Source organism: Lactuca sativa, chromosome 7 (assembly GCF_002870075.4).
Source record: "Lactuca sativa cultivar Salinas chromosome 7, Lsat_Salinas_v11, whole genome shotgun sequence".
Classification (NCBI taxonomy): domain Eukaryota; kingdom Viridiplantae; phylum Streptophyta; class Magnoliopsida; order Asterales; family Asteraceae; genus Lactuca; species Lactuca sativa.
In genome coordinates, this window is record NC_056629.2 from 91817590 (window position 1) to 91841332 (window position 23743).

General features: G+C 33.7%; 1 protein-coding gene across 2 annotated transcripts; it reads left to right on the plus strand.

Moving 5' to 3' along the window:
* Nucleotides 1-5947: 5947 nt before the first annotated feature.
* LOC111883733 (valine--tRNA ligase, mitochondrial 1) lies at nucleotides 5948-12600 on the plus strand. Of its 2 annotated transcripts, none has more exons than XM_023880059.3 (21): nucleotides 5948-6077; nucleotides 6262-6434; nucleotides 6542-6604; nucleotides 6692-6861; nucleotides 6974-7046; nucleotides 7234-7299; nucleotides 7383-7466; nucleotides 7556-7633; nucleotides 7761-7844; nucleotides 8193-8272; nucleotides 8459-8516; nucleotides 8604-8906; nucleotides 8996-9166; nucleotides 9252-9451; nucleotides 9549-9951; nucleotides 10055-10306; nucleotides 10396-10896; nucleotides 11210-11316; nucleotides 11751-11850; nucleotides 11944-12089; nucleotides 12202-12600. In XM_023880059.3, the coding sequence occupies exons 2-21, from the start codon at nucleotides 6363-6365 to the stop codon at nucleotides 12374-12376; spliced, it is 3186 nt and encodes a 1061-aa protein (XP_023735827.1). In that variant the 5' UTR covers nucleotides 5948-6077; nucleotides 6262-6362; the 3' UTR covers nucleotides 12377-12600. The 2 variants fall into 2 exon arrangements, with proteins under 2 accessions (XP_023735827.1, XP_023735825.1); XM_023880057.2 differs by having other exon boundaries at nucleotides 5961-6077; nucleotides 6284-6434.
* Nucleotides 12601-23743: the final 11143 nt, after the last annotated feature.

Below are 23743 nucleotides of genomic sequence, written 5' to 3' on the forward strand. Positions count from 1 at the left end.
AGTCTAACCAGTGTAAGGGACTGAATATGAATTGTCTAGACTCTGCGTTCAATGTGCTGGTAGGCACGAAGGATTTGACGGTGTGGATTTAGATAGAATTGTTTGGACTGACCATACGACGCTTGGGTAGATTGAGCAGTGAGATAAACACGGGAACCCACGGGATACACTAAATTAATACTCACCTAGAACAGTGGTTCGACTTTTCTTTGATGTACGAACTTATGTCCTTAATTTTGGTTCTGATAGGGCGACTGGGGGGTTCTTATAAAGTAGGTCTGTAGGAAATAATTTTCTTGCTTTCTATCTGGTTAGTCATATGTTGCTTCCTCTGCGTGATTGGAAGAGATCCGACCTGGAATGCAACATATACAACTGTATTTCTACGCACCTCCTTATCTATGAAATTCTTTCTATTTGTTAGTCATATGTTGTCTCCTCTACATGATTGAAATGATCCAACCCGAAACACAACATATGCAATATTCTAACTCTCAATCCCTCTATCCTAGTTAGCCATATGTGGTCCCCTCTGCGTGATTGAAAGAGATCCGACCTGGGACACAACATATGCATCTATCTCTAAATTTGTCTTCCTCCTTAATAATTGTTAACTCACCTAAAGTAAGGAGTTCTTTGGAAGTTCTTGATAATCAGGGTATATCGGGAAGTGCGGAACACGTTCTAGTGCAACTAAAATTGAACTATTTAGAGGTTGTTTGTAGATCTCGCTGCTTAATTTAAGTGTACAACAATACCCGTGGTTGTCGTCAGCTGAATGGTTTATTTAGAATAGTTTATCGATATCCATCGTGTTTAAGTGGACCACAATACCGACATTTGACCAAATCTATTCATGAAGGTGAAGGTACCAATAAACAAGTTAAGACTGTCTCACAACTTTGATCCCAAATATTTTTTTTTGTTTTTGTTACATTTGTTCATAGTTTTCCCCCTATACACAAATTTATGGGGAGAATTAAAAAAAATCAAACAAAAATCAGAAAATTCAAAAATCAAACAAAAATCAGAAAATTAAAAATCCAAAAATAGTGTTGTTTCTATTTTATTTCCTGTTCAGAAAAATCAAAAATCCAGAAATATTTTTGTTTCTGTTTTTTTCCAGAAAATATAAAAAAAATACAAAAATATTTTGTGCTAAGTTTTCTTTTAGTTTTGTTTTGCCTTGAAAAGTGAATTCAGATGTAGATGAGTCTCATGGAGACTGTATCGAGATTTCTGAGCCAAGGCTTCGTCCGTGATCATTGAAGAATTCTCATTCGAAGGAGCAAGAAATGAAGACTATTCTTTCAACATTCAATCCTTCAACCCCAGAAGCAAGGTGAAGCTGACTTGAAGATTATGTGACAGATTGCATTGAAGCCTCCTCAACCAATTTGCTCCTATCTATATACCTGCTGAAGTGATCCAGAATATTCATTCTCTCTGTTATCTTTGAAGATTCTCAAGCTGAAAGCGCTATTTTTCAAGAATCTCTACAAGAAGCCTCCTCACCCAACGTGCGTTCAAAGCCAAATTCTGAAGAAAAGCCCAAGTGCTCAAGATGAAGTCATTTATTGAAGATTTATCATGTTCATCTTGAAGTCGTGAAGAAATCGAAGATAAATGCTGAAGCCAAGCTCCCAATGAATATTAACAAGAAAAGCCAACTATTTTTAGGGGAGCTTGTTGGGTCAATTAGAAAAGAAATCTATAAACCAAGGGGGAGATTGTTGGGGCTAAGATTATGGTTTATACTTTGTTTTTCTAGACAACTGTATTTTTCTGTAGTGTAATATGTGTTTGCGGATGTGTTCACGGCCAGGTTGGTGTGTACGGTCCATGTTTCCTCTCTCTCTCTATATATATATATATATATATATATATATATATAGGTGTAAGGGTTAATGAGTGGTAAGAAGAGTGTATGGTTAAGGGGGCTAAAGAGAAAGAGAGCATATTGCAGAGAGAGAAAGTTAGAGAGAAAAGATGAGCTTTAGTGTGTATTAGTGTGTGTGAGAGAATCTTATGTGTATGGAGAATCACTCATATCTTTGAATACATCTTAGATTCAAGTTATTATTCTTCTTCTTCTCTTCTATTTTGATCTGACATCATCTGTTTAATTGGGATTCCGCACCATCAAACGGATCTGATTGATACACAAGCAGATTGGGGACTTACAATCTCAAGGCTCACCACAAATCCCATACCAAGGCGCCGCTTTCAATCCCGCTTCGCCACCACTGCAATTTCCCAACTCACCTTACCTTCAACAAAATTTATTTGGTCAAAACCAAAATTTACAACAAAATCTTTTCCCTACTTTTGCTTCGATGCAACAAACAACCAACGATCCATCGCCTACAACCAACCAACCAACCATCGCCTACAACACAACCATCGGTTCAAGTGGAAGTGAGAGGTAGTAAGAGAGGGAAAGGGAAAGGAAAATCGATAGTTGTTGAAACAGAAAATGCAGACGTTCCACAATGGTGGACAACGAAGGAGGAATATGCTTTGACGACGACTTGGTGTGCTACTTCAAAAGACGAACTCCGCGGACATGGAATGAAGAAATGAGCTTATTGGGGGGCGGTGCTCAACAAGTTTCACGCTATTTTAAAGAATAATCCATATTGCAACAATGACATGTTGAGTAGCAAATTGGGTCAAATAACTAAGTGGTGTAGCAAATTCAACAGTATTTATAACCGGCTTGAGGCGCAACAGCAAAACGGAACTAACGACTTCGATTTGTTCAAATCTGCTAAGGAATAATATCGGGTCGAAAATGGGACATGTTTTCTACTTTGAAAAATCATGGGAGTTGTTGCGAGTGGATCCAAGGTAGAATAAAATGCCTACATCGTCGGAGGTTCAATCCAAAAGGTCTCGCATTTCGAGTTCAGTTGACGTGTCGGACGCACGGACTCACATCGACCTTAACGCCGACACCGATGAGATCTCGGATGATATCGAGGAGATATCCCCACCACGACGACCGCTCAGACGCGACAAAGTGAGGTGCGCTGCAAGGTATGCGGAGGAGGTTGAGGCGAAAGCAAAAGAGGCGGCGGAAATGAGAGCGAAATTCGACGAACACAATTTATTAATAAAAGAAAAAATGACTTGAAACATCGTCATTTGGAGTTCCTAGAAAGGCAGACACGGGAGAAGCAGGAGCAAAAAGAGAGGGAACTAATGACACATCAGTTGTTAATTCTTCGGGCGAACGAGGATGGTTTGGCGCCCGAGGATCTAGCGGTGCTACAAGCAATGAAAGAACAAATTATGAAGAAATATTTGGGTTAATTATGATTGTTGTGTTGCTTTATAAGTAATTTGAATGATATTTTAGTTATGATTTTAGGTTTAAAATTATGTTTTTTAATTGTAATCGTAATTTTAGAATTTAAATATTATGTCTTTTTTGTTTTTAAAATTTTATGTTTTATAAAAATATATTAATTTTAATGATTAAAAAAACATAAAAAGGAAAAAAAGACTAGCAAGGAAAAAACGAAAAAGAAAAAAAAAAGAAAAAAAAAACCAAATTAAAAAAATTAAAAATAAAAAATAAAACATATTTATTTTCAAATAAGTTGGTGTTGCATCTTGTTGTCCATTTCCCCACTTGGTGTTGTAACACCATTTGCTTATTTGAGATGTGAGGTGACACAACTTAATGTTGCATCTTATTGCCCACACTAGGGGTGAGCATGGGTCGGTTTGGGTCGGTTTTGACCTAAAACCAAACCTAACCCAATAAAACCGGTTTTCAAAAAAATAAAAACCGAACCATGAACCCAAACCGTCGGTTCAGTTTGTCGGTTTTCAGTTTCTTCATGGGTCGGTTCCGGGTTTAAACCCGAACCCAATGATAATCCCAACTAAACTGATTTGAGGCTTGATAGAGGTTAACGATTCCTTATATTAAGGGTGAAACATGCGCAACTTTCATACACCCATCGATGTGGGATATATCAAATTGCAAATTAAAATAGAAAACTTAGGGAAAACTTTGGCAAGTAGCAAGATTTGAACCCTTGACATCATGTTCAAGGGGAAGGCGCTCAACCGCTGGGCCAAGAGTGTGTTTGTATATCTAATTCGCGCCTCAGATATATATATTCTTATGATTACATATAAAAAAACATGGCACTCAACCATTGAGTCGGTTTCTCGGGTTGGGTGAGTCGGTTTCTAAGCAAAAACCAAAACCGAACCCGATTTTTCGGTTTTTAAAAATTTGAAACCCTAACCGTCGGTTTTGCTTCGGTTTCGGTTTTTTCGGTTTTGATTTCGTCGGTTTTGATCGGTTTCCCGGTTTCTTGGTTCAGGTTTGCTCACCCCTAGCCCACACCCAATACTCTAAGACTATCCCCATTGGGAGTTTATTGCGAACGGCTCATAGAAAAAAATATATTAAAAAAATAAGAATGTGACATCCTGTGTGATCTAGTTCGCGCCCATAAACTTGCTCGACTTAGATTGTAATGAAGTTTATGGTCACATTTGCAATTACTTTTATATCAAAAATTACTTTTGTAATAAATAAACTTAATTTTTAATATAAAATAAAATTTATTAAAATACATAATTTATTTTTATCTATAAAATAAGACCAATATTGATATAATTCTATAAATATAAAATTTTAATATAAAATGACTTGAGTTGGGTCGCTAATGGATGTAAATAATTAGATTGAGTTGAGTTGTATAGATTGAAGAGAGATATATTATTTTTTATTGAAAAGTTAGGTTGAGTTAGATTGTAATGAGAATAGTCTAATAATACAACAAATGTTGGATTTTAATTGTTTTATAAATATATTATTTTTATTTAGCTTGTTAATGTCAATCTACATTTTAATTCATTAGTTACTAGGTTATAACCCGTAGAAACCACGGTCGGTATATTTAAAATTTCTATATAGATAAAAAAATAATAAATGTAAAAAAAACTAAGATATTGTCGATTGTAAGTAATTATGAATTAATTTGTTGAGCAAAATAAACATAACAAGTTATTAGGATATGATTTTGTATTTTTAAAATTTGAATTGAATTTGATTTGTTACAAAAAAAATGAAATAATAAAAATCATAAAAAAATGTCACGTGTCAAAGAGACATTCTAAGAAACTGACACGTGTTATTTTTAAGTTTTATTTATTAGAAGACTAGGTGTGATACCCGTGTATTACATAGATTGATTTAAAAAAAAGATTAAACATTAAAATGTAAAAAAAATATATTTTTTAATGTACTACTTTAAAATAAGAAAATAATAAACGTATTTATTGCAATTTAATATCATATATATGGTATTTAATACTTTATATATATAAGTATATGACTTTAATTTTAAAATTGAAACAAACCAAAAATTGACAAGTGGATAATATTTATTTCAAAAGTACCAAAAAATGACAAGTGTCAAAACTAATCAGAGATTGACATGTGGTAAAAAAATCTTCATACATAGAATAGATTTAAGATGAAATTTTTTAGTTGTATCTTATTTACTAGGTGTGAAACCCGTGTATTACACAAGTTTATTAAAAATAAAAATTTAATATCAATATGTAAATATGAAATATTTTATAATGTAATACTTTACATAACAAAATGTAATCTTCTGAAAATTTACAAAAGAAATTAAATCTTTTGAAGTATTTATGAGAATTTATTACCAAATTAATAGGATGATTTTATTTCCTTATAAAACCCATTATAATTTTATGAAATTTTATTTTAAGAAAATAGAAATCCTTTAAAAATGACAAGTGGAAAATAAAATTTCTAAAATTCTCACAAAATGACAAGTGTCAAAATGAAAGAGAAAATGACATATGACAAAAAAAACCCTTCATTTATTATTGAAGATTTTATTAAAAAATTCAAATTTAAATTCTCTTGAATATTAATATAAGTTATAAAGTTTTGAGTTTTATAAGGCTGACCAGCTTCTTATGTTACGCACAAAAACCCCAAACCCCTTTTCCTTTCTCAGCCTCCATACTCTCCATATCTACAGTGTGCAATCCTACTTCTCGTTCTTCTGCGATCGGTAAAACATTCTTCTCTCTTTCGATATACAATATATATGATATGCAATAGTTGTAAGATTGAGCGTTCTACTGTGAGATGTATTACTTGTTTGTATGAATCCTTATTTGCTTAGCTGCTTTTTCTTAGGAAGGATTAGATTCAAATCGATTTTGTTGTTAAAAAGTATCCCATATGTGTTTTAGGCTAATACGATAAAAACGTTAGGGCAAAGAGAACGCAAATTGGATTTTCATCAGCCGCTTCAGGAGGAGAAACTACTGTAAGTTCCACCGCAGCCACCAGCATGACAAACACAAATCCGGATGTGCCTCTTTCCGAGGAGGAACTTGAGAGGAAGAAGAAGAAAGAAGAGAAGGTATCTCCTTTTACTCTTTCAACTCCACTCGATTCTACTTAGGCTTTCTGATATTAACTTTGTATGGAGTAGGAACTCAAGTTCATTTTGTTTTCTTTTGTAATCAGGCAAAAGAGAAAGAATTGAAAAGGTTGAAGGCTGCACAAAAAGCGGAAGCAGCCAAACTTAAGGTAATCTTAGATTGTTAAGCAGTATAGTAGTGAAACTGTAATAATATTTGTTTAATGATGAATTGATTTAATTTATACACATTTAAGGCACAACAAGGGCCTTCTATCTCAAAAGCCAGTAAGAAGAAAACAGTAAGAGCAGATGCAAGTGAAGAGAATCCAGAAGACTATATAGATCCAGAAACACCTTCTGGTGATAAGAAAAAACTTTCTCAACAAATGGCAAAGCAATTCTCTCCTGTTGCAGTGGAGAAATCGTTAGTTTTTCTATGAGTTCCTTTTCTTTTACAACATCATTTAGCTCAAATTTCATTGATAAATACTTTTATAAGTAATCTTATTCCTTATTTGTAATTTACTCATTGCTAGGTGGTATGCATGGTGGGAGCAGTCAGGTTTCTTTGAGGCAAATTCCAGCAGCTCTAAACCTCCTTTCACTATTGTGAGTCTCTAACACTTAACTTGTGATTTTCTCTGCTATTTCATAAGTTTCAATAACTATTCATAAACAATGATGTTTCAACTTTCTGTAGATCTTTTTAGTCAGATTGGTTTTAGGATTGTTGTTTGTATAAAGCCATTGATTAATGTAATTTGGTTATGGATGTCTTGTTTATGTGTAAATGCAGGTTCTTCCACCTCCTAATGTGACTGGAGCTCTACATATTGGTCATGCTTTAACTGCTGCTATCCAGGTTTCATGACTTACCCTCATCTGTTATGAATTTTACAATTCTTTCCTTTTTCCAATTTTATTTGATATTGATTATCATTGTAGGATACGATTATTCGTTGGAGGAGAATGTCAGGATACAATACCTTATGGGTGCCTGGAATGGACCATGCAGGAATAGCAACTCAGGTTCAGTTTACTTTTTAAGGAATAAATATTACTATCATTACATAAATTGTTAGTTTTCTTATGTTTATATAACAAAGTTTCATTGACAGGTGGTAGTGGAGAAGAAAATCATGAGAGAGAGAAAGATGACACGTCATGATGTGGGAAGAGAAAAGTTTGTAGAGGAAGTGAGTTTGACTTCACATGTTATATCTTGCTTTCAAAGTGAAATTATTTAGTATTTATCATCAATTTGGAAGATAACATGTTAAACTTAACTTCAAAGATGTTGTGTTGTTTTGGTATAAATGATAGGTATGGCAATGGAAAGAGGAATATGGTGGGACCATATTGAAACAACTCAGGCGTTTGGGTGCATCTCTAGATTGGTCACGTGAGGTAAAATCTAAGGAATGGAATGGAATCGTTCATTCCGTTGGAATGAAAAAAGCTGCTTGTTTGTATTCCTTCAAAATGATTGATTTTTCTATCCTTGGATAGGGATTTTTCCATTTCATCATGGGATGATATAAAAAGTTGCAATGCAGCCTGTTTTTATTATGTAATCCCAATAATATAATTCTTTTTTGAAAAGACTTGAAATGTTAATTAAACTACTTTTATATTTCCAAAGATAACTATAAGCTGTATTTGATATCTATTTTATTAAAGGTTTTGATGATCTTTCATTATGTTTAATTTCTTTTATGTATAACAAGCTTATAAAATTTTGTTTAATAATGGCAGTGCTTTACCATGGATGAGAAAAGGTCAAATGCTGTAACAGAAGCTTTTGTCAGGCTTTACAAGGAGGGTCTTATTTATAGGTAATATTTACATCAACAAAGTTCAATATTATTTCACTCATCTTTGGTGTTCTTTCAAGGGTTTTGAGCATTTTTACTCGGCCCATATTTTCATTTAACAAAAACTTTATTTTCCCTCAAGTTTTTGTTAATTGACACATCATTTTATACTTTAACTTCTCGGATACCCTTTTGCCTTTTCTTCAGAGACCTAAGGCTAGTCAACTGGGATTGTGTATTGAGAACTGCAATATCTGACATTGAGGTACACCATAGTCCATAGATCTTTTCTCTCATCATTTATACACATCAATTACTTTCAATTTACATTTCTACCCTTGCATTTTCATAGGTGGACTACATTGATATCAAAGAGAAGACACCTCTAAAAGTCCCTGGATATAAAAACATGGTGGAATTCGGTGTTTTAACCTCTTTTGCATACCCTTTAGAAGAAAATCTTGGAGAAATCATAGTGGCTACAACTAGAGTTGAAACAATGCTTGGAGATACTGCTATTGCTGTTCATCCTGAAGACCCAAGATACACTCATCTTCATGGAAAGTTTGCCTCTCATCCATTTAATGGCAGAAGACTTCCCATAATTTGTGATGCTATTCTTGTTGACCCTAAATTTGGAACTGGTGCTGTAAAGGTAATAAAAACCCTAAACCCTAAAAACAATTTTAACTCCTATCTTTTTGTTGTTTTGATGATGTTAATGGTGTTTAATTGTTAATGCAGATAACTCCAGCACATGATCCGAATGATTTTGAAGTTGGAAAGAGGCATAAACTTGAGTTTATTAACATTTTTACTGATGATGGGAAGATAAACAGTAATGGAGGTTTAGGGTTTGTAGGGATGCCACGTTTTGAAGCTCGTGTTGCGATAACTGAGGCTTTGAAGTCTAAGGTATTTAATACCTTTCTTAACTTTTTGTCACACCCCAAAAAGACGCGAATACCCTTCTTATCTTCTTCATCAAATATGCATACAGGGACTTTATAAAGGGGAAGAAAAGAATGAGATGCGTTTAGGTGTTTGTTCTAGAAGCAATGATGTGATTGAACCTATGATTAAGCCTCAGTGGTATGTCAACTGCAATGGTATTGCTAAAGAAGCTCTTGATGCTGTAATGGATGAAAATAACAAGAAAATTGATATACTTCCAAAACAGTATGCTGCTGAATGGAAAAGGTCACCTTCTTGAGTTTTTCATTCTACCTTTAAAATTTGATATACAACATTTAAACTTTATTAATTAATTTAAAATTTAAAATTTTTGATTTTACAGATGGCTCGAGAACATTCGTGATTGGTGTGTTTCAAGGCAGCTTTGGTGGGGCCACCGAGTTCCTGCATGGTATGTGACATTGGAGGATGATAAACTGAAGGAGCTTGGAGCATACATGGATCATTGGGTGGTTGCTAGGGATGAGAAAGAGGCTGAAACTGAGGCTAAAAAGATCTTTTCAGGGAAAAAGTTTCAATTGGCTCAAGATCCTGATGTTTTGGATACATGGTTTTCTTCAGGGCTTTTTCCTTTATCTGTATTGGGGTGGCCTGATGATACTCAAGATTTGAAGACTTTTTATCCAACTGCTGTTCTTGAAACTGGGCATGATATTTTGTTCTTTTGGGTTGCTCGTATGGTGATGCTTGGGATGAAATTAGGAGGCGATGTGCCTTTCCAAAAGGTTAGTTAAGTTTTTTAAATTATTTGAAAGAACATGATTTTGTTTTAATTATTTGACTGTTTTTTTAGAATTAAAACAAGATATTAATAATTGTTGTATATAGGTTTATTTACATCCCATGATTCGTGATGCACATGGGAGAAAAATGTCAAAATCTTTGGGCAATGTGGTGGATCCTATTGAAGTCATATGTGGAATTACCTTAGAGGGCCTTCACAAGAGACTAGGGGAGGGTAATTTGGACCCTAACGAATTAAAGGTAGCCACAGAGGGGCAAAAGAAGGATTTTCCTAATGGCATTCCAGAATGTGGGGCAGATGCCCTTCGATTTGCCCTTGTCTCATACACTGCCCAGGTACAAAAAAGACCAAAATACCCTTATCATCTATTTTTGAGTTGTTTGTATTCAAACTAATATTATTCCTTATGCATAATTCATTCCAGTCTGATAAAATCAATCTAGACATACAACGTGTGGTTGGATACAGACAATGGTGCAACAAACTATGGAATGCAGTACGTTTTGCAATGACAAAACTGGGTGACAATTATACCCCTCCTTCAAAAATAGACCCAAACAACATGCCCTTCAGTTGCCAATGGATTCTTTCGGTTCTAAACAAAGCCACATCAAAAACCATATCATCTTTAGATTCCTATGAATTCTCAGACGCATCAACTGCAGTATATTCATGGTGGCAGTTTCAGCTCTGTGACATCTTTATTGAAGTAATCAAACCTTACTTCTTTGGTGATGATGCATCAATGGCAGCTTCAAAGGCTCATGCACAAGACACTTTGTGGGTGTGTTTGGATACAGGGTTAAGATTGCTTCATCCGTTTATGCCTTTTGTTACTGAAGAACTTTGGCAACGACTTCCTTCACCTAAGCATTGTGAAAGAGAGAAGTCTATTATGATCTGTGAATATCCTTCGGTTGTTGAGGTTAGATTTTTTAGCTCTAATTGTTTAATCTTGACATCTATGCAAAACATTCTACTTTGAAAAATTTACCCAATTATAGCAATGTCGTAGAAATAAATAACAATTTTCAGTTCTATAATAAGAAAAAAAGGGCAAGTGTAGTGCTATAATTGGGTAGATTTTTCAAAGTATAATGATGTAATCGGATTAAATGAAAGTAGAATGCCATACCAATCAAATCAAAGAAAGTAGATTGCTATTTCTGAAACCTATTATAAATTTGATAAAATGAAGTAAAATGTTGCTTATACTGTTATATATCACTTTGTTACAGTCATGGAGAAATGAAAAGGTGGAATATGAGATGGAGGTGGTTGAGTCTGCAGTGAAATCACTCAGATCAATTAGGGCAAACATGCCTGCACAGGAAAGAAATGAAAGGTATGTATGCCTTTATTCTACTTTCATTTCTTATTGTAGCATTGTATTTTTCAAAAATATACCCAATTATAGCAATATCTTTTTATGTTATAATCGGGTATATTTTATATTGCCCTAATAAAAAAAATTGAAAGTACAATGCTATAATCGGTCACTTTTTCTAAAGTAAATTCTCTTACTGAGAAAAAAGTTTAAACTGTAAAAATGCTATAAATGAGTGGATTTTTCAATTCACAATCCCTTATTGTGTAAAAAGTTGAAGCTACATTATCGTAAGAAAAAAAAGATAAAGTATAGATGATGAAAGCTCGTTGCTATTTCTTGTGTTTAGCTCTTTTTGAAAAGTTTTGCTCCTTGTTCAATAATTGTAGATATAGTAAAAAATAAAGTTATTCTTAAAAAAGGAATATTAATTTTTTATTTTTTGGGGGCAGGCGAGCTGGCTTTGCAGTTTCTAGAAATGCGCAAACTACAGACCTTCTGAGACGTCATGAAAAGGAGGTTTCAACCTTAGCCAACTTATCATCATTCACGGTATGTGAAAAAGACAAAAATACCCTCCGCATAAAAAACCTTGTAACATGTAGTAATATCTCTGATATTTTGGGGTTAAAATTGTGTTTTCAGGTTCTGAGTGAAAATGATGCTGCTCCAGCTGGATGTGCAGTATCAGTCGTAAACCAATCACTTTCTGTTTATCTAAAGCTTCAAGGAGCCATTGATGTCAAAAAAGAACGTGAAAAGCTCAATACAAAGTTGACAGATCTACAAAAGTAAGCAATTCAATTGAAATATGTCCTTCATTTCTTTGACTTTCTTTGTTAAGTAGTCAACAACATATGTATATTAGGAAATGATGTGTCTTCCATGTTTGACTTTGACCAGGCAAAGGGATAGTTTGAACAAGGCGATGAGTGCTAAAGGGTATGAAGAGAAGGTTCCGGAACATATAAAAGAAGAAAACATGGCCAAACTGACCATGTTAATGCAACAATTGCTGTCTTGTGAGGAAGCTACTCAGCACTTTGAACGCGAAGTGGCTGTAAGAGCAGAGATCTAATACAAGTCAACCCTCAGATGACTGACTGATCATCGAGGCATTTGTTGAGATGAATATTTGATGATAGTTGAATTATATGGGAACAAAATTTGAAGATTCTGATACAATTTTTGTGAAATTATGTGTAATTTTTACCTTGTGATGACATTTAGTTTTCTTGTTAAGCATGCCACAAGTTATAGTAAGAATTTCAGTTTATTATGACACCCGAAAAGTTGGAACCATGGGGGACAAAGACTTGCTCTTGATTAGTTTGTTTTTTATGTAAAAGATGTGAATGACCTCGATATCCTATATAGCTGACCTATATAGCTGACAACAAGCGATCCAATATGCTAATCTAAATCCAATACAATTAGAATTTTTGATTTGCTACATGAGGCAACATATACTGCATGTGCTTTTTCGTGTATGGGTTTTGTAAATTTGTGTTTCATGTTTATTCGCATCAACACATTTAAAATTTGTATTACGGTCTTACACGGGCTACACATGAGTTTACCCTTATAAATGTAACGGTTAAAAACGTGTTGTATATGTGTCGTGTCATGTGTTATACAAATTATCAATGTATCGTGTTTGTGGTTTATATCTAAATTTACAATTTGTGTAAATTTGCCGTGATCTTGTAACTGCTTCTTGTTTGTTTTGTTTCTAAATTTTAGTTATGTTGTGCACAAGATTATGATGTTCTTTTTAATAACATATTGTTTTCTTTTTTGTCATTTTAAAAAGATCTAATTGAAATGTTGGTCTCAAATCACTCAAATAGTTTAGAGGGTTAAAATGATCATTTTTGCTTGACCAAACATCAATTTATCATTCATATATAGATTTATACAAACCCTCTGCATTATCCACATATGTATAATTCATATGCTACCAAACAACCCCTAAAATATGTTATTCGGTTTGAAAAAAATGATAGAAACAATATTAAACTTGAGTATTTCTTTTTAAAGGAAATTATTGGGCTATCAAATTTTAGAAAACAATATTAAATTTAAGTATTTTTTTTAATGAAAGATATAGATAGAACGATTAGGAAATTTTAGAGAATAATATTGAACTTGAATATTTTTTAATTTTTTTTAATAAAAGACATAGATAGAACGAGTATGAAATTTTAGAATACAATATGAAATAATATTAAACTTGAGTATTTTTTTAATGGAAACATAGATGGAACGACTAAGAAATTTTAGAAAACAATACGAAATAATATTAAACTTGTGTTTTTTTAATCAAAGACGTAGATAGAACGACTATGAAATTTTAGAAAACAATATTAATCTTGAATATGTTTTTTTAATGGAAGACATATATAGAATGACTATGAAATTTTAGAAAAATGATACTAAACTTGAGTATTTATTTATTTTTTAATGGAATACAAAGATAGAACAACTACGAAATTTTAGAAAATAATATTAAACTTGAGTCTTTATTTATTTTTAATGGAAGACAGAGATAGAAAGACTGAAATTTTAGAAAACAATATGAAATATGACTAAACTTGACTATTTTTTTTAATGGAAAACATAGATGAAACGAATATGAAATTTAAGAAAACAATATGAAATAATATTAAACTTGAGTGTTTTTATCAATAGAAGATGTAGATAGAACGACTATGGAATTTTAGAAAACAATATTAAACTTAAATATATATCTTTTTAATGGAAGACATAGATAAAACGACTATGAAAATTTAGAAAACCATAATAAACTTCAGTATTTTTTTAATGGAAGACATATAACAAATATGAAATTTTAGACAAAAAAACAAACTAATCAAGAGCGAGTCTTTGTCTCCGTGGTTTTTCCACCTTTTTTTTTGGGTATCATAGAAAGTGCAATTCTTACTATAACTTGTGGCGTGCTTAGCAAGAAAACTATTTTTATATTTAGTGGTTGTAAGCTTCAACAAAACATGAAGGAGCATGGTATATAAATCTCATCATAACAAGGTAAAAATACAAATAATTTTACAAAATTATATCAGAATTTTCCACTCTTGTTCCTATTGGATTAGGTGTCTAAGCCTATAACTATAATTGATATATACTTGAATTGATAGTAACACAATCCTTTTGAGTTGCACTCAAAACTAGCAATTGGACATGATGACTTTTGGAGAGAGGTTGAATTTATTATTTGATTATTAAATTGAGATAATTGATTTATTAATGTATTATGAAAATAATATAATAATTAGAAATCATATTATTTAATTAATAATTAATCAGAAATTAATTTGAATTAAATTTGAGATTAATTGAATTAATTAAAAGTGCAGGGGTGTTTGGCAATTTATTGATAGTTGAGGAAAGAGGCTCTAGAACCTCCCTAGAAGAGGTTGGACGAAAACTTCTAAGAAGGCCCTAGAATTTTCGTCCAAGGGCTCTTGGATAGGGATTCTTGGGCTGCTTGGTCCTTAAACTAAGGAATTAGGGTTTCCTCCTAAAACCTTAGCTTTGACTCTAAGCTACATCACCTATATAAAGGGCCTACCCCTTCACATTTTCGGCTACCTAGAAACTCTAGAAGAGTAGCCGAAATTCTCAAGCCTCCTCTCTCATCTTCTTGCTAGTGTTGGGTGTGAATCATTAGAGACATGACATTTGTGGTGCTTGCTCTCTAAGCTTCAACAACACAAGGGATTCATTGTTATTCTTCAATAACAATCAAATGTATGTTTTCTAACCCAAGATGCTAATTTCGAAAATAGTATAAGATTCCTAGGGTTTCCAAATTGGTGTTTAAATGTTGTATGTTCAATTAGAGAAAACATAGATAAACAATTAGGGTTGCATGCACACATAAAATTTTTTGTTTGTTATGCTCAAAACCCATCAGTGGTATCGATCAGAGCCTTGGATAGTTTTCTGTTGAATTGATTTCATTTGTTTGAATCTGATTAATTAGGGTTTAAGGCAATTAAACCCTTTTGGACTAAGGGATTTTCGAAATTAGGGTTTCTTAGGCCCTATGTTTCGAAAATAAGGAAATGATTTTATCCCTTTCCCTTGCCCTAAAATTTTCGAAATTAGGGTTTCCTTAACCCTCAAGAATTTCAAATATGGCAAGGATTGAAATCTTTGCCTTACTCCCCAAGATTTGTCTTTTTTGAAAATTAGGGTTTATGGTAGGGATTTCTTATTTTTGGTAATTATCTCCTTATTTGATTAATCGGATAATTTTAAGATTTGATTTATCCCTCCCATGATTTTCGATATTTAGTGGGGAGAGGATTAGGATTAAATTATCTTGATTAATTTAATTGGATAATCCTTAATTGATTCAATAAATTAATTAAGTGTTTAATTAATAAGATAATTATTAAATCATTTGTTTTTTATTTTTAAATTTAAATTAAATTCTTTTAATTTTGAAATTTAAATTTAGAAGCCCTAGTATTTTGAAAAGTTTAAAATACATCATTGTGGATCTTATTGTTAATTTAATTAAATGATTAATTAAAAGATAATCAACAAATCCATAAGATGGTTTAAATTTAATTAAATTAAAAATTTAATTTATTAAAAGATTAAACCTTGGAAATTTAAAGTGTCTTAAAACACACCTTTTACTATATGTAAAATTAAATGTTTAATATTACTATATGCATAAGACCAAGTCAGTCGAACCGCCAGTACGCCTCATTGTCGATCTATAAGGATGGTATAAGGAAATTGCCTATAAAATGGTAGTTGAATGGGTGTCTACTCTCACCCATCGCTTCCTTGATTGGTGGAGGGTCGTTAGCCGAACGAGTTTGATAGGACATAACCTCATTAAAAGTATAATGATGAAAAGTAACTAAACTATTTTCTAAAATCCCATTCTTAGTTGCTTTTAAAAAATGTAAATTTGATGCTAATCCATGAAATTACACATTATACTTTATAAGTTGTTAGTGGAGCGCGTGTGGCTAACTGGCACACTAATATAAGATTAATAAAGGGTGGTAATAGGTGTTTCAAAAATTATCGTTGATTAATGGAGCGCATGGGGTTAACCGACACATTAAAAGGAGATGATAAATGACATCGAGAGTACCAAGCTAATTTGCATGGTTATTCACATCTCGTTTGTGATCCTCGACATCCCAGTCACAAAAATGAGAGCATAATCGAGATTAAACATGCCATTAAATAGTTCAATGAATCTAAAATGATCTAGGAGTTTCATGAAATTAAAATTGGTAAATGCTTTACCTACCTAAAATAGATTCGAATTTGATTACGACATCCCTCTTCAAAGTTCGAATCGAAAATATGGATCCTAACCTTAATTTAAATTTATGGGTTAATAATTAAGGATTAAAATCAACTAAATTGAATTCTCTTTTCTCCTATTATAGATGTCAAGTTCAGACAACAATGGTCTTCCTCGTTCTTCTGGAAATGTTTTTCCTCTTCCTTCTAAAGATGATCTTCCACATTCTGGTCAAGGTGAAAGTGTGTTCCCTTCTTCGAGCAATGGTGGAAATGGAGGTCATGCTTCTTCAAGTCTTCCTCCTCTTTCAGTGACTCTCCCAAGTCATGTTTCCTTCAAGTTGAAAAATGTCACACCCCCAAACCAGAATAGTAGAAACGTCCGGGGGCGGATGACGTCATGCTCAGTATCACAACAAATGTAGAATAGCAAAACAAGCAACAACATCCATTGCATTAATATACAAGTGTTTACATTGTATTCAAATCACATATGATTGACTCCAAAAGTAAATAGCAAAACAAAGACATGAAGCTACCATGCTTCATCTTCTAAATCCCTGTGCGTGTACCTGTCTACTAGTTTCCTGAGAATACAAGTGATTTTGGAAGTGTATCAACATTTAAATTGGTAAGTTCATAAGTATTTGTTTTTAGAAAGCATGTTCTTTGATCCTTGAAAACCTTAGTATGATCTTCCAGAAAATCCAATATTTTATGATGTAATTCTAATGTAAGAAAAATGTGACCTTTAAGTTCCTTCTCCAATCACCTAGTAGATACAAGTTATATACAATATAGATCAAACAGACAGTCGATTGTGTGGTTTTACCCTAAGCCCACAACCAAACAAGGAACATGAAATAAGGCGGAATCCACACATTCCACTGTTTGTCGGATCTACATTGTATTTAACCCTAACGTATACATTAAGTAATTACAAAGTTAACATTGTTGGTCCTTTTTGAGTGAAATCTACATTGTACTTAGAAAGTAATGTAAAACTGTTGTATTTGTATGAAATCCATTGTATATGCATGTACCTAGTTAACGTTCCATCTGAAAAGTATGTTTTTGTACTAGAAAGTAGTATGCTGTACTTATATGTTATGACCTGACCCATACCTGTTTCCCCCTATGATTTATTAATGTATACAAACTATCCATATATATATATATATATATATATATATATATATATATATATATATATATATATATATATATATATATATATACACTAGCCGTTTACCCGCGCAAAGCGACGGGTGCGGATCAACAAAATGACATAAAAAATTTGTTAAACAAAATGACGAACAGATAGAGATTTCTTATACTTGGGCTAGGATTAAACGTAATACATTTTTGGGCTTATTCGATTTTAATAGAAAGAAAAACAAAGGAGGAGGTAGCGAGCATGAGAGAGAACCAAAGTTTTGCGGTCAATGGCAAGGCATTCATGATAGACGAATGCTAGATCAATGCGCCTCTTCCAGTTTATATGAAATGCTTTATAACGTGTACATCGTATTAGACCGATTCAAATGGATATGAAGAACACTTGGTCAAACTTTGACCCATTCAAAATCTTATCATCATCTTATTTGGCTTTTTCATTATTATTGACATATACACTATTTAGCGATTCAATTGGATATGAGGAACACTTGGTCAAAGTTTGACCCATTCAAAATCTTATCATCATCATCTTATTTGACTTTTTCATAAATGTTGACCGGATAAGATTTAGTATTTACCGATTCAATTGGATATAAGGAACACTTGGTCAAACTTTGACCCATTCAAAATCTTATCATCATCATCTTATTTGACTTTTTCATAAATGTTGACCGGATAAGATTTAGTATTTACCGATTCAATTGGATATGAGGAACACTTGGTCAAACTTTGACCCATTCAAAATCTTATCATCATCATCTTATTTGACTTTTTCATATTTAACCCATTCAATTTGAAGATAAGCTTAGAAGACCTATTCAAATCTGTCTTTGACCGATTCAAATGGATATGAAGAACACTTGGTCAAACTTTGACCCATTCAAAATCTTATCATCATCTTATTTGACATTTTCATTATTATTGACAGATTCAGTATTTAGCGATTCAATTAGGTATGAGGAACACTTGGTCAAAGTTTGACCCATTCAAAATCTTATCATCACCATCTTATTTGACTTTTCCATAAATGTTGACCGGATAAGATTTAGTATTTACCGATTCAATTGGATATGAGGAACACTTGGTCAAAGTTTGACCCATTCAAAATCTTATCATCATCATCTTATTTGACTTTTTCATAAATGTTGACCGAATAAGATTTAGTATTTATCGATTCAATTGGATATGAGGAACACTTGGTCAAACTTTGACCCATTCAAAATCTTATCATCATCATCTTATTTGACTTTTTCATATTTAACCCATTCAATTTGAAGATAAGCTTAGAAGACCTATTCAAAATCTTTCTTTGACCGGATAAGATCTATTATTCTCCGATGCATAAAATTATTGTATATGATGCTTAAAAGCTTGTACCGCTTAAAATTCAGCAAAATCTAGTAAATGCTTTTTAAGGTATATATATATATATATATATATATATATATATATAACCAAGATCGAATAGATAGTAGACTGTATGAATCTACTCTAAGCCCACGACCAAACAAGGAATAAGAAATGAAGCGGAAAGCACACATTCTGTTGCCGATCAGATCCTATTAATATACAACCCTGAAGTATATACCAAGGAATCATAGGGTTAGCATTATAGGCCCCTTTCAAACTGTATGTTCATGTTACTAAAAAGTTGTGTGGTGTAGTTCCATTGTCTAGTAAACCGACTGTAAGATTACTAATCAATTGAAGTTATATATATCACTCGTAAATAGGTCGGGATTTTCTACCTGTGAGTTCCTATAACCATACTAACCCTGAAGGACTGATAACGACGTTTTTCAGGCGTCATAACTGGTAACAACATTTGTCATCTCGGGTCTGTCGACCTGACTGTAGCTAATAGTCGGGATGTGGGATTGTCAGTCCCAACATAGATCTATACATAATTGTCATCGCTCTCCCTACAAGAGACTCTGGTTATAAAAGATCAGGACTTTTTCCTATACTTAGATAAGTACACAAGAATGACTCACAAAATATTTATTTGCATTACTTGTAATAACTGAAATCCTTTTTGTTTATAACTTAACTTTGTGAAAATAGTTTTCGTTTGTCCCTTAACTATATTCAATATAAATTATAAGTCTGTTTCCGTTTTGTTATGAAAATTGTCATGTTCTAACATGTTTGTAAATTGTAATGTTTCTTTGATCTAGAAAATAGTATAAATTGATTCCCTAAACTCTACCTATTATAGTTTACTAGTAGGTTTGTCTGTACTGTACTTGATTTGAAGAAAATACTCATTTGTCCAATGTATGCAACTGAGTAAAGTATGTACTTTGAAAATGGGGTTTAATATTCCTGTATATATTTAGAAAGTATAACTATGATTTAGCTGATCGTCGGACTAGTGATCCTACCCTAAGCCCACAACAAAACAAGGAACATGAGTCAAGGTATTTAGCAATAGTCCTAAGTCCGTTAAAGCATACTTATACATAAATATATAAATGAATATGATTTTGATAATAAAAAACAATCTAAAATAGTTTAAAAGAGTTTTTGAAATGATTGTAACAACTTATAAAAGGATAAGAAATCTTTTGTTTGTTTGTTTTCACATGTAAATGTTAACACAATATAAATTGCGTTCTACTTGTATCCCCCCCCCCCCCCCCCCCCTAAAATCATTTAAAAAGGTAAATTGTAGGGGTATGAACTCACCTTATGGGAGTGATTCGATAGAAGGTTCGATATAGGATGTTATTTCCACAAGTGAATTCCTGTAGTAAAACCGAGTCCTAGTAAGCATTTTATGTAATAAATATGTATACAATTAGTGAACATAATCATAAGAATGATAAGGAATTGGACTAATTTGTAAGTTTAACTTACAAATAAGATCTTGGTGTTCTTGAGTTTGCGGTTTGGTGTTCTTGAAGAAATGAAGGAGATTCAAGGGTTTACGGCCCAGGGATCTTGATGAGTGAAGAACACTTGAAGATCTAAGCAAGATCCTAAGAAGATTCAAAGGATTGAAGGATGATAGTTGAGAGAGAATGAGGTGTTTACAGTTGGGTGTTCTTGAGAGTGAAGGGATGTGTTTTCGGTTGGAAAGAGAAGAAGCGGGGAGAAGTTTACGGTCCAACCCCTATATAGGGTCAAAACTGATGGGACACATTTGTTGGTTACCACACCGAATGGATAAGACCGGAGTTTATGGCTGCGAACCTTGTTTGAGCCCGTGAACTGTTTGCGGTCCGAGGTCTCAAGCGAGGGTTTGCGGTTCCGATGAAGGGCTCTCGGTTCGATGCAATTTAATTCCAATTCAAGAAACACTTCTAATTAAATGTTTTAAACCAATATAGAATTTAAATCTACTTAGATAAGATAGATCAAAGTATTAAGTTTGAATTTTGTTGACCGTGATTGACTTTTTGTTGACCTGAAACAATGGGTTGTCACAAAAAATACGAAGTTAATCAAGCCTTGTTGGCATGTAAACATCAAGATGTAAAGTTTGTGTGTGAGTATGTTTTGAAAATGAAATCGTACATTGATAGATTGGGGATGTTGGGTGCCATTTTCCCAAGGGAGCTAGCTATTGACTTGGTTCTTCTCTCGCTTCCTAAGTCATATAGTTAGTTCATCAAAGACCACCATATGAGTGATCACGACGTGACCCTAATTGATATGACACATATGTTGATTGTTGCTGAAGCAGAAATGCTTAAGAGCACAAGTGAAGAAAAAGTGTTTGAAGGATCTGTCTCCAAAATTTCCATGGACATTGACGATGGAAACAATGGTAGTCCAGAAAAGGTTTCTTTTCCCAATGAAAAGGGATCGGCCAAGATCAAACCGTTTGATCATATGGTAAAGAGAAAGGGTAGTCCTGAGATAGTTCCATGTGCTAATCCTAAAAGGTCCATATGTTTCTATTGCCAATTAGAGAGGCATTGGTTACGAAGCTGCCCCGACTACCTGAAATATCTTAGAGATGGTAAAGTCAAGTCGTATGACTCCACTTCAGGTACATCCATCATCGAACTCCATTATTAATTTCACATTCATAGATTCTTAATATATGATGTGATGATCACATTTTGATGTTTTGTAGGATCTAAGAGAAAGAAGGAAGCTTGAGAAGAGTGAGCTGAATCTGATCGTGAGATATGGATTTCGGTCACATGATTCGATGATCAGATTTTGGAAGCTACTCTTAGGAGTTATGATAACTTAATAGATTGCTTAGGAGATGTTTAGAAACATAGTTTTCATTTTGCATTGTAAGGAAAAGTTCCAAAATTTATCGATTATTAGTAATAGTGAAATTTTGGTTTATACAGTTGGTTTACTTACAATGGCATCCATGAAAGTGTTGGTTACATTTCTATTATTAGCAGTGTTAAATGTGGATTTGATTCTTAATTATATCGTTTGTGGTAGTATCATGATTACCCAAGTGAAAAAGGAATTCTAATCACCCAAGTTTTAATTGGAAAGAAACTTATAGTCATACAATTCGAATTGTGTGATGTAGAAGATTATGACTAATTCATTGATCACATGTTTATGTGAGTCAAAGTGAAGGACTAATGGATCTAGTACATATTGATATGGACTAATTAGATCAATCACAAAGGATAATATTTGTCATGATTTACTAATGGTTCAGTAAACATGTTTATGTGAGTCAAAGTGAAGGACTAATTAGATCCAAAATCAGGAATGTCAAGAAAGGAAAGGAAACTCTAAGTCAAAGGGCCGACTCGTCGAGTCCAAGGAGGAACTCAGTGAGTCCGAGCCGGATCCGGTTCGAGGAGTAAGTGACCGACTCGGCGAGTCGGCTAAGGGGACTCGGAGAGTCTGGTCTGAACGAGGAAAACCCTAATTCCGGGAGTTGTATCCTATATAAAGGGTGTTATGTCCCTCCCTCAGCCTCCATATCATCCTAGAGAACCTGTAAACCCTAGATTTCGTGTGAGCTTCCATCATTTGAGAGAAATAGCTTTGGAGGAAGGAAATTTTGGAAAGGAACTTGAAGATCAAGAAGGTTGCTTCAAAGGAGAGGCGTAGATCCGAGATCTACTTCAGTTTGTGTTCATCTTGGAGGTAAGAAGCTGCCATTTTCCCTCCTTTGCATCTAGATCTATTTTTGTTATGAGATTTGGGGGTTTTATGGTTGTTTGAGACCCAATTCGAGTTTGGGGGCTTAGATATGTTGTTTCCACTTCAGATCTAGTGTTGGGATGGTCCAATATGTCATAAAGCATCAGAAGATGAGTAGTTGGTGAAGCCCTTTTGTCCTTAAACCTAGCCCTATTGTGTTTTGAGCATAGATCTCTTTAGTTATACGTAAAGTTTGCAACTTTACGTGAGGATTGAGCTTTGGAAGTATGGATCTATGATTTGGAGCCCCCGCATGGCTCGAAAATCCACTGTATGGATTAAGAACTGGAGCGACCCGGCGAGTCACATGGGTCGACTCGGCGAGTTGGATGAAGTTGGGCAAGAACTCGGCGAGTTGGAAGAACAACTCGACGAGTCTGTTGAAGATTGCCTTGGACTCGGCGAGTCGAGTCGCAAAACCCCAAACCCTTTGAGTTAAGACTTGGATCAGTGCGTTGTGTGGGGACTCAGTGAGTTGGTCAGGTCAAGACTCGGAAATCGGTAGACTCGGCGAGTCCAGTCGCGGATGAAAGGATTCTAAGCTAATGAACTCGGCGAGTCAGTAGGCAGACTCGACGAGTAGGGTTGACATGGAAGGTTGACTTTGACCAGGAATTTGACTCTGACCAGGAATTTGACTCTGACCAGAGTTGACTAAGTTGATTTTCGGGGGACAGTTAGACTAAGTGTTGCTTTGATATTGGTAGCTTGGGGAGCTAGTGGAGCAGGAGTTCAGAGAGTTGTCGGGCAGCAGCTAGAGGGGCTATCAACAATTTCAGCAAGTGCAGGTGAGTTTCCCTTTTGTGTGAATGGGTCTAAGGCCACAATGCTG

Excerpts from the sequence above, each read along its gene's own strand:
- LOC111883733 (XM_023880057.2), top strand. The coding sequence starts at position 5,980 with ATGTTACGCACAAAAACCCCAAACCCCTTTTCCTTTCTCAGCCTCCAT. Across the intron at positions 10,307-10,395 it reads TTGTCTCATACACTGCCCAG|TCTGATAAAATCAATCTAGA; the intron begins GTACAAAAAAGA and ends AATTCATTCCAG. Across the intron at positions 12,090-12,201 it reads AAGTTGACAGATCTACAAAA|GCAAAGGGATAGTTTGAACA; the intron begins GTAAGCAATTCA and ends GACTTTGACCAG.